Source organism: Balaenoptera ricei, chromosome 11, assembly GCF_028023285.1.
Source record: "Balaenoptera ricei isolate mBalRic1 chromosome 11, mBalRic1.hap2, whole genome shotgun sequence".
Classification (NCBI taxonomy): domain Eukaryota; kingdom Metazoa; phylum Chordata; class Mammalia; order Artiodactyla; family Balaenopteridae; genus Balaenoptera; species Balaenoptera ricei.
The window spans coordinates 100,171,916-100,189,833 of record NC_082649.1 but is presented as its reverse complement, the minus strand read 5'-3'; the positions used below and the strand labels follow the sequence as shown (position 1 = coordinate 100,189,833).

The 17,918-nt window shown below is 53.8% G+C and overlaps 1 protein-coding gene across 5 annotated transcripts in view; it reads left to right on the top strand.

Moving 5' to 3' along the window:
• Positions 1–17,918, top strand: part of ATP2B2 (ATPase plasma membrane Ca2+ transporting 2) — a 352,425-nt gene that overhangs the window by 290,383 nt on the left and 44,124 nt on the right. For all 5 annotated transcript variants that reach the window (XM_059940372.1, XM_059940370.1, XM_059940375.1 and 2 more), the window contains 6 exons: positions 3,061–3,186; positions 4,779–4,811; positions 5,936–5,995; positions 11,146–11,187; positions 12,008–12,166; positions 15,215–15,429. In XM_059940372.1, the coding sequence (XP_059796355.1) occupies positions 3,061–3,186; positions 4,779–4,811; positions 5,936–5,995; positions 11,146–11,187; positions 12,008–12,166; positions 15,215–15,429 (635 nt within the window). The remainder of the gene's footprint in view (positions 1–3,060; positions 3,187–4,778; positions 4,812–5,935; positions 5,996–11,145; positions 11,188–12,007; positions 12,167–15,214; positions 15,430–17,918) is intronic.

Genomic DNA, 17,918 nt, shown 5'->3' with positions numbered 1-17,918 from the left:
GGACTTTGGGGAGCTATGGGGGGTGTCTGAGCTGGGGGGCAGTGGTCAGAGCCAAGGCTGGGCATGCTGCTGGGGCACAGAGGGAGGGAGGACCAGAGGGGGAGTTTGATGCCCCCAACTTCTCTGGCCCATCTGATGCTGGGGCCTGGAGGACTCCCCAGGGCTCAGCGAGGCTGGGTGGGGGCCATGCTGTGCCTTCACCCCATGTCCCCGCGTCCCCATGTTGTGGCCAGAGGCCACCTCCCTGGCTTCCTCCTCCTTCCTCCCTCCTCCCTGGCCTCCCAGTGCAGGGCCCCCAGCTCCCTGCTGAGATGGGAGTGATTAGATTAGAAGGTGATGTGGGGTCTGATTATCTTGGGTGGAAATTGGCCCCCTGTGTCTTTTTCCATCCCGCCCAGGACTGGGGAGGTGGGGAACAGCTTCTCCATCGCCACCCAGGCAGAGCCAACTTTTTCACAGACATGTTTGAGACCAGAGTGTGAAGCCTTTTTTCCTGGGGAAGAGCAATATGTGACCAACCGGACAAGGGCTCGGTCCCTCACCAGCTGGTGACCCTGGACAAGCCACTTCTCCCGCATTCTCCTCTTCTGTCGACCGAGGGCCAGTATGAGGACTAATGAGATGATTGCGAGTGAAGGATTAGGGTTAGGGTTAGGGCACAGTGCCCGGAGCGGAGTAGGGGTCCTACAGAAGGTAGCACCGGTTACTATCCCTGCCATCTACGCCCTGTGAATGCACTGAAGTGTGTTCGACCCTCACCTTTAAAGATCTACAGTGACCCCACCCTCACCCACGTGGGACCTCTCTGGGCCTCAGTTTCCTCCTCTGTCTAATACTGCTGGTATTTAACAGTCCATCCTGACAGCTCCCACACAAGCTGAGCCCGTGCATGAGAAAGCATTTTGTCAGCAAGTTATTGTAGTTCCCAAAGTCCCATAGTTGGGCCCAGGTTCTCCCTGTTTGTGCCGCTTGTGGGGTAAGTGTGCTTCAGGGTCTGTCTGTGTTGGGAAGATACCAGGCCTGGGCTGATCGGCCTGGAGTCAGTGTCCGAGCTCATTCCGTGGTCCCCACTGTTCCCTGCTTGGGGACAGAAGAGCCTGGGAATGGGCAGAGAACCAGCTAAGGAGCTCACCACCTGAGAACCCAGGTTCTGGTACAGCTTGCTGGGCTCCATGCTGCCTCTGGGAGCCTTCATGACTTGGTTTACCCATCATGGATGGACAGACCAACCTTTACCACCTCAAAGGAACTTACTGGAGGGTATCTGTCTGTCTGTAAAGCATTTTAAGATCCTGAGATCCTGGAGGCCAAGAGGCTGGAACACCACACATGCACACGCACACAGGCCCGTGTGCAAACACACACACGTACACACACAATCTCAAGACATCTCTCAGATCCCAGAAGGAAAGGGAAGGGGTGGGTGAAACCTCTTGAAAAGTGAAAATAAATTCCTTGCTTTAAGGAAAGTGCTTCTTGCCCTGACTCAGAACCTCTTGACTCTTATTTTAGATACAATTCTAATGAGTTTGTCCACCTAGACTTCAAGTCTGAAGCAAATTGGGAGACCAGAAGGCCATTAGTGACAAGTGAGCCTGAAAACAGGAGGAAATGACCATCGATCTTGAGGGGAAAGAAGGAAAATCTCTCAACAGCAGAAGGAGTTCAAGAAGCAAGTCATCAGGGCCGTGTAGTGTCTGGGGTCAGTGGCCGTGGCCGTGGCCGTCTGTCTGGTAGACCCGGTATAGCTCTTCCTGTGTGGCCTGGGGATGGCTGGAGACCCTGCACCAGGCAGGATTGGATTGTTAGTTCTCTGCTGAAGGAGAAACTGTATGCTGCATTGTAGAGAGCTTTCTAGCCAGAGTGGTAAAAATGAAAATCGGAAAAAATGAGCACCTGACAGGCTAAACTTCATTTATTTAGATTCTTTACTAGGCAGAGTGCCCTCTTGTCAAATAAAAGCTGACACAGAAACCCCAAAGATGAATAAAATTGGGGCCACTCTGACCAAAGGCCTCCCTTGCCCGCATGGCTCCCCTCCTGCCCCCTGAAAGAATTCCAGGACCCTTGGGAACCCAGTTTGAAAAATCTAAAATTCTAGGAAAGGAGTTCTTAACTTTTCTTGCACCGCAGACCCCTGGGGAGGTCTGAGGTCATCATGGGCCACCCCTATTCGGAATAAAGCTTTGAAATACGTAAAATAAAATACACTGGATCACAAAGGAAGCCAATTATATTGAAATAGTTAAAGTAATTTAAAAAGAAGTAATGTGTGGTGTAGTAACATATGTGCTTCTTTATTAACACACTGAATAACAAGATCCAGCAGTCAGTGTAATAATTGCCTTAGTTGTAAAATAAGGATAAGCCTAAAAAGTGTCTGCAACAGCTATAAACTGATATTAAAAAAAAAACCCATGATTTCTGTAACATATGTAATGGTGTTGTGGCCACCACTGACACTCCTGGGGTTTATTGCCTATGTTCTTAATAGAGGGAAATGCTAAATTTCAGTTTGATGTTTGTGAAAATAAAGAGGTCATTGTTTTCTCATCCAACTTCATAGAGCCCTGAATCCTTTCCCCAGATCTTTGGGAAGTTGGTGGACCCCATTTTAAGCAGTCCTGTCCAGGGCTTAGTTGGCTTTTTTTTTTTTTTGCTGGTTGCAGAACGAGGTCTGGTTCTAGATATACCATTAAGGAAAAGAGAGAGTGGTCCCTGCTTGGCCCGTAAGGCTGGGAGAGGGGGAAGGGGAGAGAGAGGAGAGAGGAAGGGATTCTCTAGGAGCGGGTAGGAGGTGGTAGGCCTGAGCTGTCTGGGGGCCTAAAAATTGAGGTATAGCAGTGTTTGAGCTCCAGGCCCATCACAGCACTATCCCAAGGTGAAATCATCTTTAAAGGACCCACCTTGAGTACACACTTTGAACCTTAACTGTAGGCGGTGCCCTAGGACCTCAGCAGGCAAATTGCCTGGAGTCAACTGAGACCGAGTTCCTTCCGCTCCTTGGGGGAGGGGGCTTGGGCCGTGCAATGGTAACTTGGCTTTTGTCCCCTTCCCCAGGGACTCATGTGATGGAGGGCTCTGGACGGATGGTGGTGACCGCCGTGGGTGTGAACTCTCAGACCGGCATTATCTTTACCCTGCTGGGGGCCGGCGGTGAGGAGGAAGAGAAGAAAGACAAGAAAGGTAAGCCCAACCCCCTTGTGGACCAGAAAAGGAGCTCTTAAGGCCACATTTTTTTTTGTTGACTCATTCACTCGACAAAATAGTTATTGAGTGCCTTTTATGTCCATACCCTGTGCCAACAGCTGCCTCCTGTAACCTCAAGGCCCTTCTTGGGCTAGGAGGCTCTGTCTGTTCCATCTCCAGGGTCTCGTTCCAGTCTCTGTCTTGTCCAGTCATGTCATGGGGGGCCCGCCTTCCCCCTGGGCCAGGCCAAGGGTCCTGAGCCTTTTCTTGAGTCTCCAGCCTCAAGTGTGACCTGGTCCCATCATCGCCCCTGATATTGAGTAGAAATCCCCACCTGGGCGAATTCCTCCACTATTCTTAACTCCACTGAGCAGAGCTGCACACTCACCCAGTATAGACTCTCCCCAGAAGTGGGTCTTCTGGGGAAGGTGGCCAAATGTGTGCCTCCAAATCAACTGCTGTGAGCCCCTCCCCGTTGTCCCCAGAGCTGCCATCTCAGCTGCGCCCTGTCTTGTCCTCCCCCTGCAAACAAGATTCCTCACTCCATGGGCTCCCCTTGGTGCAGCAGGTTGTCGGCCTGGGCTACAGCTGCCTCTCAGAGCAGAGGAGGGATGGTTGGAAAACATGAGCCCCAATCCCATCAGACCAGGCCCAAATCCAAGGCCCAGCCTCTGGCCCAGAACAGCTGACTACTTACCTGACACTCACACTCGGTCTCGGGGACACCCCCCCTCTCTCACATCTGCGGTCTTTTGTCTCCTTCCCCAAGCTCCAGAGGAGGGGCCCAATACCCAGACCTTCTGGAGTCCAGGGGAAGGAGATGAGATCATAGATGACCCCTCCTTCAGTTTTAGGGGCACCCAGCCTCCCTCCGGCTCTCAGAGGTCAGCCAGTCACCAAGTCTGGGTCACGATCAAAGGTTACTTGTTCCCAGGGGCAAAACCCATTTCCTGGTGGGGTACCCCTAAGATTATGATGGCCCAACCAGCAGGAGCAATGGAAATAAGCTGTGGTCTGGGAGAGCTGAGGTTGAAACTGAGGACCAAGTCTTGGCCAAGGGGCCCAGAGCATGTCAGGACAGCATCCACGCAATGACATAGCAGCTATGGCCAGCTGTGGCCCCAGGTGCGGGCAGTTTGGCAGGTTGCAGCAACTTTGCCCACTTCCTTGGCCTCACTGGGGCCTGGGTGAGGGGCAGAAGCACCCAGAAGCTCCCATGGGCCAGACCGGTGTTTCTTAAAATGCCAGTAAAGAAACAGGCCTCTTCTGCCCCAAAGCACAGGTCAGAGTCCCTTGCTGAACATTTACCTGCACTCTGACGAAATGGGGACATCAGTGTAGAAGGAAGAGGTGGGATGTGGAGGGGACGTGACGGAGGAATCTGGGAGGGCAGCCCAGCCCCTCAGGCCCCCACGAGCAGCACAGCCAGGCTGGACCCCCTCGGCCCTTCCATTCCATCACCTCCACCAGGGTCATTGCTTAGAGCCTCCCGTTTCAGGATGACCCCAGGCGTACCGGTGTGTGTGTGTGTGCGTGTGCGTGTGTATGTGCTTCTCATTCATTAACATGTCTCAAAAATCATCACACAGGTGTGAAGAAGGGGGATGGCCTTCAGCTACCAGGTACAGTAAGACACCCCTCAGGGTAGATGGGGTTTTAGAAATAGCAGCAGCCATTGACCCCTGAGCCCTGGCCCTAGACCCCCAGCACACAGCTAAAGGGGGCACCTGACTGCTGGGGGCTCTGCCCCACCAGACCTCCACTGTGCCCCCGTGCACTGCCAGCCCTACGGGACCGGCCAGCACCCCGGTCTGCCTACCTGCCCTTCCAGGGCTTTCAGTGCAGATGGCACCACCACTACCTCCACACGCCCTCAGCCCCGAGAGTGGCAGGCAGTGCCCGCTCAGCGCCCCGTGACCCCACAGAGCCCATCCCACCTTCCCCTCGCCTCACAGCACAGCCACCTTGCCCGGCATCTCTTCCCTCTCCTTCCCACAGAACCCGTTTCCCCACCACAAGAAAAAACAGCAAGAGTGAATTGGAGCATATCGTATCATTTTTGATTCCTAAATTAAGGAAAACTCGCTAGTACCTTCTCCGTCTCATGCACAAAATACAACATGCTTGATGTCACCTTTTAAATGGTGGGGCATCTCCTATGGACGTCACCAAGGCAGTCTTTTGAGTGCCAGTTAGGGAAGGAGGAGTTGGCCATGGGCAGTAGCCTGAGCCAAGGGCATGAATCCTAAGTCACTGCCATGGACAGATGTTCTTCCGGGACACAGCAATGGTTGTAGCAAACACCCCTTCAGAATGGCCAGTGCCCGCACTGCACTGCTTGCTGAATATTTTGAGTCGACTCCTGGCCATGAGCGCCTCTGGCCCTGATGGTCAGCCAGACCCTCTCATAGAACCCTCTCATAGAACCCTCTCTGAAAGGCACCCGCCTGATTGGTCGGGCCAAGGGGGTGCCTCGGTCCAGACCTCTCCACCAACAGTGCCACCCACGTAACCACATTGATCATCCTCCGTATTTCATTTCCCCCGACTTCTGTGGCATCTCTATGGGAACATTTCACCTCCACCCCCAAATTTGAGTTTCTTGATCTCCAGCGGAGATGTTTTTTTAAGAATGTAGTCATCTTATTTCCCGCAAGTTGGTTCATGTCGACTGTTGTTGCTGTCCTGCGTTGTTGCTTTTCTCCATCGTGACACACTGCATTTTCCATCCCTCCCACCCCCGCAGCGGCTGATGGTGCGGCAGGTTCAAATGCTACAGATAGTGCAAATACCAGCCTAGTCAATGGTACGTCTCCCACTCCCAGGGCGAGCTCTCGGTCTCGGTTGGATGGGCGTCTCCCCCACCCTCAACTCTGGGCTTGCCTCTCCCTCTTCTGGACGGCACAGACTTGGATGTGCATGGGCAGCTCGGGGACGGTCGTCCTCTCACACGGGGCAGGCGCTTAAGAGAGAAGCCACCACCGGGGACCCAGCTCTGCCCCCACTCATGGCTGCCACGATGGCACTGGCTCCTGTTGGGCCCTCGACCCCCGGTGAAGCCCGGAAGAGGGACATGACCTTGGCTTCAGATCTGGCCCCCAAGAAGCAGCGTCCCACCCGGTGTGGCCCTCTCCTAAGCCCGTTCCTGGCCCTGGCTTTGGGAAGAAGGCCCGGGGTCAGGACCTAGGCTGAAGCTGGCGTCTGGGTCCCCACTGAAGGCTCCGGTCCTCGACTCGACAGTTCCCTCGAGGCAGGGGGACCCAGGCCAGAGCTCAGCTCCTGGGCCCCGCCCCGTAGCATGGCTGAGCCACTGGTAGACATTCTTTCTCTTCTCTCTCACGGAGCGAACGGGCCGGGGGTTCGCTTGGGCTCGGGCCTAGTTCTGTCCCTGGGATGTGGACTGGTGTTTCTTGCTGTTGCCTGTGCTGGAGCGTTTGTCCTGAGTCTCTGCATTCTCACTGGCCTCCTCGGGGATGAGTGGTGGGGGCAGAGGGCTGCCACTGTACCTGGGAGCTGCATCTTAACCTCCTGACACACAGGCAGGAAGGAATTCCATTCATTTGCCTCCAAGATTTCTTATCTCTATACCCTCCCATCTTCTCAGATACATCCCCATACCCAAATTAGTTGACATAAAGTCACCCAGACTGCTCCTGGGAGCTGTTAGGGCTTGGTCGTGAAACCATTGCCCCGGAGAACTGAAGGGGAGGGAAAGTTTTCTTTTTTCCAGCGTCACGCATCCCAGGCATCTGGCTGCGGGTTTCTCATCCATTATATCATTTACTCTTCACCATTCCTGGAAAACATGGAGTTCTGGTCCGGCCTCATCCTCCCATCCCCTGCCCTAGACCTCTGGGTGAACCACCCGATTCAAAGTGACCAAAGATGGAAGCACCCCCCCGCAGATGTCAGGGGCTGGGCAAGACTCCTCTGTGAGCAGGGCCTCGCCAAGAAGGGCTAATTCGGGTATGGGTCTATTTCAGGCACAGGAGGAGAAAGGAGGACAGCCTGGGGTGTGGGAGGTGTCATGTGTGAGGGACGGGTGGCGAGAGATAACAGGAAGAACCAATGTAGGCAAACCCACGTGGGGGGCTGAGGGGTGGCAGGGAGGAAACAGGAAGTGGCATCCTGCTTCCCCCAGGATGACAAGCCTGCTGGGCTCGGGGAACATATAGACCACATCCAGACTGGTGGGTCCCAAAAAAGGGGCAGCCTCACTTGCCACTGTAGCAGAAAACTCCAAGTGTCCCAAGAAAAACTGCAGGAAAAGATGGGGAACTGTCATTCCTTAACCACCTCCTGTGCACCAGGCACTTTGCAAGCATCTCATTGAATCCTCACAATAACCCTGTGATTCAGAGTTTTTTGTCCCCACTTTAAAGATGAGGAAACTGAGCCTCAGGGAGGTCAAGACACTAGTCCAGCGTCACAGAGCTAGAAAGTAGCAAAGCTGGGATGTAAACCCAGGCCTACCTGGCTGTCAAGTGTGTGCCACTCTTGCGGATGTCTTGTAAACTTCACAAGGATGTTAAGAAGTCTTCCCCACCACCAACACCCCTGCCCAAGGAAAGGATCCTGTGGTCAAAGGTGTTTAAGAACCCACTGGGTAAAATTGGTTTCTTCCTTGTTGCAGAGGGACAGCCTTGATTGTGCTGTGTGTGGTGGAGAGAGTTACAGAGCCACGCAGGGTTTCCCAGGCTGATTTGGCTGCGGGACCTTTCCTGGCTTAATGTCGTGGGATTGGTAGGCCCCCAAACTATACTTTGGAACCAGTACTCTAAGCTGTTGCTACTCGAATTGTGGTCGGAGGACCAGAAGCCTGGGCATCTCCCAGGAGTTTGTTAGAAATGCAGAATCTCAGGCCCCACCCAGACCTACTGAATGAGAACCTGCGTTCTAACGTGCTTTCCAGGCTCCAGGCAGAGTGCACTAAAGGCTGAGGGGTGCTAAGCTGAGCCTTGGTGAGTGAGAGAATTAACTGTTCCTTTCCCGTCCTTCGTCTGAGCCAAATCAGGATGACCTGGACGTGGAAAACACACTCAGGTGGCAGGATGTCCCCCTCACTCCACTCCACCAAGCCCCTCCCAACTGAAAGGTAGGGGTGTTCCATTCATTTTGGAGGCATTATAATTGCCATTTTTATTTTATTATTTCTTTTACATTTATTGATATATCACTGTAGAATACAACCTGATTAATTATACATCACTCTTAACTCTGGACATTAACAAGGTACTTTGCAGTGCTTTTCATAAGCATCACCTTGGTTGAAATTGTTGTTTTTCACAGAGAGAGAAATGGAGGCACAGGGAAGGGAAGTGACACCTCCCAGGTCTCCTATTTAGGACGTGTCTCCCCTAAGCTTGTTTATCGGGTCTTCTCACCATGGACCTTCCACATCGAAGCTTTCTGCACCCATGGCCCTCACAGTGCATGGAGAGGACAGACCCATTTGGCAAAGCTGCATCTAGCATCTGATGCAGAGGGGCCTCCAGGTCTCCACCCCGGTTCCCCATCTTGGGTCCTGTCCTCCATCTCAGCTCCCCTGAATCACAGCCCATCTTCCACGTCCCATGGGGGACCAGAGCAACGTCCCACCACAGTTCCAGGGCCAGGCGAGTACCCATTTGGCTAAGGAGAACCCCAGATGAGTCCCTTGCTTCTGAGAAACCAGGCCATCTGCACCAAAGCACCCCCAGGATATGGCTCCCTCCCTCAAACATATGCATTGTTGATTATTTTTCTGGCCATGTGGTCACTATGGAAATAAAAGAGGAAATTGCTAGCTTGGTTGATGGGCACATGCGGGCTATTGCATCTGATAATATGCAATGCCAATAAAGGCCCCTTTGTGCCATCTAACACCAAACTATTGAAGAGGAGTCCTCTGGTGCCCTTTAGCCCAGTTAGTAAAATTATTTTTAAAAATAAAAATAATTATTGTACTTAATTCCTATTGGTTCCAAAAAGCCTTTTTCTGTTTTGTTTCTAATCCAGTAGAAAGAATTTTACAATAGAGCAACGGGGACCTTTCTCTTTAAACCCCAGGCGGGTCACTGACCCTTCGCTGGGAGAGGCAGTGGGAAGAGCCCTGCACTGACCTTGGAGTGATGGTGCGGGGCTGGCATCCAGGAAGCCACTTCTCCCCTCTGAGTCACCTGTAACAGATATGGTGGTGGGGATGACAGTGTTTACGGAACTTCTCACGCAGCCTCAGGATGGTCGTCAGGATGCTCTATAAATGACAGCTGCCTCTGAACCTCCCTCGGCCCCAGTTTCCTCATCTGTAAAATAAGAGTGATGAAAACCCCTCCCGCCCCACCTTGCAGGGTATCAGGAAAACTGCCAAGATCGGAGACACTTGCAAACTGCCAAAGGCTGCTGGGCGAGTGGTTATCACTACGGCAACTTTTAGGAGCTCCGGGGAGGCGACGTGGCCACCCCTGGTTACAGAGATGGAAGCGAGGCTGGGAGAGGTGAAGCCACACGGCTAGTTGGTTTCGAAACATCAGCTTCAGGAGCCCGGTCCCACCAGTGCCGCCTCGACGCCTGCCCTTCCCCTGGGCTCAGGGGACTAGGGTTGGCTGCATTCTCACCGATGGGGGCAGAAATGTGCATGTACTTTGGGGCCAGCTCTCCATTTACCAGCTGAGACCTGGCAGAGACCCTGCTGAGTGTCCCTCCCTGAGCCACAGTTTTTCATCTGTCAGTGGGTGTGATGTGGAGCGTCCCGGTAGGGATGTGGTGAGGCCCAGATGAAACTGTGGTGGTCATGTATGTGCCTGGCACCTGAGCTGTGAACATCTCCTTCTCAGCAAATGGCTGGGGCGGGGGGGCAACCTTCTCAGAGTCCTTCTGAGGTGGCGAGCCATTGGGCAAAGCTCGAGGTGAGCCCATGGGACAGGAAGGGTGCCCCCCGACCCCTGCAGTGCCAGCAAGTGAAGGCCGGTGTCTGGCTGCCAGGCGGCCGTCACCAGTGCCTCCCACCCTGTGAGCGCGGGCCGCACGCCGTGGGCTGAGGCTGGGCAGGCGGCCTCCCCGGCGGCCCTGGTCAGGGGCTGGGGAGCCCCGGGCCCAGCACTAGGCAGCATCTGGCCCTGATAGGCAGGGCTGGGGTGGGGGGCTGGGGGCACCCAGGGGATCCCACCAGCCAGACTTCACCTGTCTGCTGTGGCCTGAGCTGGTCAACCCAGACTAAAGAGCACACAGCTCGGTGGAGGGGAGGGGTCGGCAGCTTCCCCTTGGGAGCCAGGGCACTGCCACCAGGCCCCCGGACACTTGTGGGCACCTCAGAGCCCACCGCTGGGGAGCCCCTGCCCACCCTTTGCCTGAGTCACTCTCAGTGAGGCTGGGCGGGGGGGTTCTCCATGTTGTGGCTTCACACCCCTTCACCAGGAGGAGGAGAAAGTGGAATCATCCCTCCTGGAGCCAGAAACTAAGGAACACGTTGACCGAACTCCTCCCCATTCTAGAATCAACCGCTCTCTCTCTCTCTCTCTCTCTCCCTCTCTCTCCCTCTCTCTCTCTCTCTCTCTCTCTCTCTCTCTCTCTCTCTCTCTCACATATTTCCCTTTGCCTCCTCTCAGCCCACAAAAGGCACCAACCAAATTCCAAATTAATCACTGGGGACCTTAAATCTCCCACTCCTTCTGCTTCCTGCCAGCCAGCTATGGTTCCTTTACCCTCAAAGGCTGCCGGTTAATCTGTAAAATGCTCAAGGCCAAAATAATCCCAGAAGCGCTCTCTCTGTGCCCCCAGAGAATCAAGAGAGAGCCTGCAGCCACCACGGGTTTGCTCTTGTCTCAGGGGCCTCCCCGGCGTCCCTGCACAGAAGGGCAGAGCCGGCTTGGCCCTCCCTCCATCTGACATGAATGTCTGTGGCCCTGTTGCGTCTTCATGGTGACCAACGTGTGTTGTCTGATTCTCTGTTGTCTGTTAAAATTCTTTGTCGTGTAGGTAAAATGCAGGATGGCAATGTGGACGCCAGCCAGAGCAAAGGTAACCCTTTTGTATTAACCTGTGGTCCCTGCGGCCCCTCCCCGCCGGTTCTGAGGGCCACAACAGAGGCAGACGTCCATGCCTATGGGCGCCTGACACCTTTGGGGGGGTGGGTAGCTGTGATCACATGGTGCCAGGTCAAATGGAGGCAGTACCTGTTGAGGACAGGCCACCACAAGCCAGCTTCTCCCCAGCCTTTGAACTATGCTGCCCGTTCAGCTGAAGACTTGAAGCTGGGTCTTTGAGATCTTTAGGGGCTAAAGGTCCAGGCCCCAGGCCCACCAGTCAGGCCTGTGCTGAAGGAGGAGGAGCTTGACACCTGTGGATGAGGACACTCTCTTCTACTTTTTAAGCCCCCTTTGTGTCCCTTCTGTCTAGTGACTACTTAATATCCAGCAACATGGCCCAGGGACCAACTGGGCAAAGCCCAAGCCTGAGTCTTGTCTGAATGTGGAGAAATTGAGGAGCCACTGGGGGAAGGGTCTGTGGGCTTGTTCAGGCCCAGGGGGGACCCTAGCCCACTCCTGCTGGAAATCCAGGGTGGAGCCCTGTCACTCCCTGCTGTGTCCTGAATTCCAGGTCCAAGGCAGCCAGTGGCCCTGGGACCAGGGTCTCCAGCAGGAAGAGACCAACCCCCCATCACGGGGATTGTGTGCCGGCCATGCGGGGACCCAGGCTGGGGAGTGAGGGCCTCACCGTGCTCCGCTGGGCAGTTGGGTGGGTGCCAACATCCCCACCCTGCAGGCTAACCTGGGTGTGTGTGTGTGTGTGTGTCTGTGTCTGTGTCTGTGTGTGTGCACGTGTGCTCTGTCCCCCGCAGCCAAACAGCAGGACGGGGCAGCCGCCATGGAGATGCAGCCCCTCAAGAGTGCCGAGGGCGGCGACACTGACGACAAGAAGAAGGCCAACATGCACAAGAAGGAGAAGTCGGTGCTGCAGGGCAAGCTCACCAAGCTGGCTGTGCAGATCGGCAAGGCGGGTGAGCACGCGGCCCCGGTAGATGGCACAGGGGGGACACGGGGCGTGCAGGGGGACCCCAGGCAGGGCCCTGCCCCGACCTGGGCCGCAGTTACCTCCTCTGCAAAGTGAGGGCTTGCGCGAGACCCACCCTTCTCTGCCACAGAACCAGTCTGAGTCCTTATACAGTAGGCACTCAATTCGCACTTAGGCAGAAGAGTGAAGGTAAAAGCATGGGCTCTGGGGGCAGCCTGCCTGTGTTCTTGTCCAGCTACAGCTCTGAGAACTTGGGCAGGTACCTTCACCGAGCTCTGAGCCTCCGCCTCGGGTCTGTGGACTTGGGGTCCTGTAGTCCCTACTTCACAGGTTGCTATGAGGAGTAAAGGAGATTATTTACCCGTACAGGCGCTCAGCACTTGGCAGGTGTGGTGGCTGGACAGGGGGCAGACCCTGTAGGGCCTGGAGTTTGCAATGCAGGCTTTATCCTGAGGACAATGGGAGCCCTGGAAGAGGTGTGAGCAGGGGAGGGCAGGGACGGAGTTGAGCTGTATGATGACCGCCCAGCTGCCGTGCAGAGGAAAGATTGAAGAAGTGGAGGGCAGTGCCAGGAGCCCGGTGAGAAGCCCCTTGTTTGAGCCCCAGCACAAGCCGGGTTTCCCGAGTTAGTAGCTGCAGGTGATGGCTGATGACGGCCCCTCTTGCCCCGGAAGCCGAGCCTGGAAACAAGGTGAGCCCTGCTGGCCTGACACGGCCTTGGCCTCCCCTCCCGGGTAAGGATGTGGCAGACGCCAAGACCTCCCCACCTGGCTGCCTGCTCCTCCATGGCTGTCTCCCGGCTCTAATTATAGGCACCACAGCGTGGAGAAAAGAGGCAAATTACAGGCTTGACTGTCTATATTTAAACTTGGGGGCCTGATGACAGCTCCCGGCTGCTGGGAGCTTGGCTTCCCGCCTCTGCAACTGTCAGACAGGGATCGAGCCGGCTCTGTGTCTCCGCAGCTGGCGGTGCGGGCGGGGCAGTGATGGGTCCAGGGATTTCCTCCATCCCCGCCACGGAGAAAACTCCACGGAAACGTGGCTCTGGAGGGCAGGGAACGAAGCGACGAGAGCCACCCCGTGGCCTTCACAGTCCTCACTCATCTCCCTCCCCTACTCAGCTCTGCCAGGCATGGAGTTCAGAGTCGAGCACTTCTGGTTCAAGTCCCACCTCTGCTTCTCTCCTGGGCTGAAGTCCCTGAAAGCAGAACCTGACGTGGGTGGGCACAGGATCTGGCGGGGTGCTCTCAGGTGAGACCCGTGAAGGGTCAGGGATGCAACAGAGCCCAGGAAGAAGCAGAGGCAGCCGGGGTTTCTGGAGAAATCCCAGTCTCCGCCTGATCTTACGGGGAGCTCTGGAGCATGGTACCTCTGCAGGGTCTGACCTGCCCTGCAGCAAGGTGTCTGGGCTTCTGGACCTCCACCTCAGCCATTGGATATTGGCCACCGAATTGGGTTGGGTGCACTCCCAGGCACTTTGTGACAAGGAGACGCCAGTTGCCCAAGCAATCATCCTCCTCTGGCAGAGGCTTCAGGTGTGGGCAGCCTCAGCGGCAGCTGTACAGCACATGCAGCAGACGGGGGTAGTTGGGCGCACGGGGCTGGCAAAAGAGATCCTGCCAGCAGCCAGTAGCCACCTGCAGGTGCTAATTCTACAGTGCCTCCCTGGCCTGTGGCCTCGGGCAAGTCTCTTCCCCTCCCCGAGCCCCTGCTGTTTCCTCAGCCTGGAACACTATTCCCCCAGGTCACTACCTGGCTGGCTGCTCATCATTCCTCTGTCTGCTCAAATATCACCTCCTCCAGGAAGTCTTCCCTGGCCACCCTAGCTAAAGTAGCCACTGGATCTACCAGCCCATGTCGCATTTTTTTTCTTTTTCTTTTTAGTTTTATTAAGATATAATTTATATATTAAAAAATTGCACACGTTTAATGCGTGATGAGTTTCCACATATGCATATGCCCATGATACCAGTCACCACAACCAAGGTACTAAACTTATCCACCACCTCCAAAAATTCCCTTCTGTTCTTTCATGGGTTTTTTCGGTTTTTGTTTTTTGGGTAAGAACGCTTAAGATCCTCTTAAGCAATTATGAAGTGCACAATACTGCATTGTTAAACTATCGGCGCTATGCTATACGGCAGAGCTCTAGAACTTTCTCATCTTGCATAACTGAAACTTTTTCCCCACTAAAAACAACTCTCCTTTTCCCCTCCCTGCAGCCCCTGGCAACCTCCCTTCTATTCTCTGCTTCTATGGGTTTGACTATTTTAGATTGTGCAGATAAGTCCTTCTGTGTCTGGCCTATTTTACTGAGCATAAAGCCCTTCAGGTCCAGCCATGTTGTTGCAAATGGCAGGATTTCCTTCTTTTTAAAGCTGAATAATATTCCATTGTACGTATAGCCCACATTTTCTTTATCCATTCATCTGTCAATGGACATTTGGGTTGTTTTCGTATCTTCGGCCCATGTCACTTCCTACCACGTCATCCTGGAGTTTTTCTTGACAGCGTTATCTGTATCTGAATTATCTTGTTCGTGTGTTTGTTTCTTGTCTGCCTCCCCCTCTAGAATCTCAGCTTCCCAAGGGCTGAAAGGGACTCTGTCCTCTTTACTGCTGTGTCCCTAGTTCCTGGAATAGGAAATAGTATGTACCTGAAGGCAGGAGGAAATAAGTGGTACCCTCTGCACATCCTATGTGTGAGGGCACCGTGCAAGTAGTTACTTATTCACATGCTCACTCAGCACCTACTATGCGTCGGGCACTGTACTAGGCAATTTACATGCATTCATCGCATTTGATCCTTACAAAACCATGTGAAATAAATATGCATCCCCATTGTACAGAGGAAGAAACTGAGGCTCTTTAAGGATTAAGGACTTGCCCCAGGCCAACAAGCTGAGCTGGGGTGTGAGCTAGGGCCTGCCTGACCCCAGAGCCCTTTGAGCCAAGGCTTTGGTCCACATCTCCCTTCCCGGGGCCCCGCACCCCCAGCAAATCCCCTGACAGGTCTCCTCCCACCCGTGTCACAGGCCTGGTGATGTCAGCCATCACGGTGATCATCCTGGTGCTCTACTTCACCGTGGACACCTTCGTGGTCAACAAGAAGCCATGGCTGCCCGAGTGCACGCCCGTCTACGTGCAGTACTTCGTCAAGTTCTTCATCATTGGTGTGACGGTGCTGGTGGTCGCTGTGCCCGAGGGGCTCCCTCTGGCTGTCACCATCTCACTGGCCTACTCGGTGAAGGTGAGGAGGGGAGAGCAGGACGGGCCAGCTGATGCCACTGAGATCGGCTGCCCCCAGCTGGGGGTCCGTGGGGTGGCCGGCGGAGCCAGTGCCGGGGCTGAGAGAAGAGCCAAGTAGAGGGAGTGGGGACGGTGGAAGCTCGGAGAGAGAATGCATGCAGGAGGCTGAAACTCACATGCCTCCAGGAGAGCCACACCCTGGCTAAGGGGACAGCTGTTATTCAGCACAGCCAAGTGTCGCCTTGTAGGGATGGGGTCCAGTGTTGCCAGCTATTCACATTTTTTCAAAGAGAAGCCAGAAATCTGGACTTAACATAAACTCTCCTGATTTTTAAACATTGACAATCAACTCAACTTTAAAAAAATAAATTAGATGCAGGTATCACCCTACAGGCCCACGCCCACCCCGTCCCACCAAACGTAGGCAGAAGCCTGGCCATTGCAGCCTTAGGCCCCGCTGTAGCCATAGTACTTGTATGACTAATCTCGGAGTTTGCTCCCTGAAGTTTGAAAGGGATAAGCCTAAAATAAAAAGGATGTCTGGTTTTATGAAAGCCCCTCCTCGGACTTCTCTGGTGGCGCAGTAGTTGAGAATCCGCCTGCCAATGCAGGGGACACGGGTTCGAGTCCTGGTCTGGGAAGATCCCACATGCTGCGGAGCAACTAAGCCTGTGCACCACAACTACTGAGTCTGCGCTCTAGAGCCTGTGAGCCACAACTACTGAGCCCACACGCCACGAGTACTGAAGCCCACGCACCTAGAGCCCGTGCACTGCAACGAAGAGTAGCCCCTGCTCAGCACAACTAGAGAAAGCCCGCACGCAGCAACGAAGACCCAACGCAGCCATAAATAAATAAATAACTATTTTTAAAAAAGAAAAAAAATATTTTTAATTAAAAAAGTAAATAAAAACAATAGCTTCTATTATTTAAAAAAAAAAATCCCCCTCCTCTCAGGAGATGGGCTAAAAATATGAAGTTTTAAAAGCAGGTCAATAAAGGGCAAGTAGGCCCATGAATGCCTTGGGTCTGGGGGGGTGCTCCTAAACGCCACCCTGATGGCAGAGCCCCACCTCCTTCTGCTCCCAGGCCCATGGCCGTCGGTGGAGCCCAAACGCTGGGGTAAGGGGCTGGCATCTCATAAGCGCTGGGCGCCTGACCCTCCTGGGGACACTTCAAGCCTGGCTCACCCCCAGGTCCTCACACCCTGGGCTCATCATTTTCCCTTGGTCCCGTGGTTTCCCCCACCTAGGAGAGCAAGGCCCTGCGCTCCTGTTTCCCAGGGCCCTGAGTCCAGGATGTCCCTGCCACGGCAGAGGCCAGGCCATGTTTAAAAACAAGGCATTCGCTCAAAGAATGCAGAGCCGCCAGAGGGCACGATGAGCGTCAGTTTCCAAGCTGGAATGTGGGCTGGGCTCACCGATGTAATTTCAAACAGAAAAGAGATCTCAGGGCAGGTGCCAGAAAGTGGCAGCTATGTGTAAAGGATACCGCCCTTATCATCTCCTTGTTTTGGGGTTCTCGAAGAAACTCCATCCCACAAACCAAAGCCCAAACAGGTCACAGCACTAATGCTGATCGGGGCCCTGGGGCCCAGAGATGGAGACCTCACGCTGCCGTGAGCCAGGACCCCACAAGCCACCCAGTTGAGCTCGAGGTCTCCTTAAAAGTCTCACAGCTTCGATGTCGGGGCTTCCCATGCAGACACTGTTAGGCCTCTACACCTGTAGTTTGTATCTCTGGCACCTGTGCCTTCAGCTGCCTTAGGTAGTGTTACTTGTACAGTCACGTGATAAACTTAGTACTTAGTACAGCTCCCCCAACCCAAGAGGGGCAAACTCTCCCCTTTCTGAGCCTGGACCTAGCCCCTGGGAGCCGTCATCAAAAGAATAGCGGTGACCATTTAGATCTGCGCTGTCCAATAGAGACATAATGTCAGCTGCATGTGTGATTTTAAATCTCCTGGTAGCCACGTTAAAAAGAAAAATCAGAAAGAAACAGGTGAAATTAATTTTAATAATGTACTTAATCTAATATGTCCAAGTTATTATCAAGCCAACATGTAATATTTGATAATATACAAGTTATTAATGAGGTATTTCACATTTCTCTTTTCATAATAAGTCTTCAAAACTGGATGTGTAATTTACACTTACAGCACATTTCACATCAGACCAGCCCTGTTTCCAGTACTTCAAGAGCCTCACGTAGCAACCATATTGGGAGGCTCAGGCCTATACATTCTTAAGCCCCAGAGACGAACCCTCTTCACAGAGGACAGATGGGCAGAGTCCTGATGGAATCATCCAGGCTGTGAGGTTAAACAGAGCTGGGTTCAAATGCCAGCTTTAACCCTCACTAGGTGTGTCATCCTGGTCAAGCTGCTTTGCCTTGGCTTCTTTGGTTGCCAGAATGGAGTACAAGAGTCCTTGAAGGTTTCATAGGATCCTCGTAACATCAGACGAGAAAATAAGTGCGGAAGAACTTTAC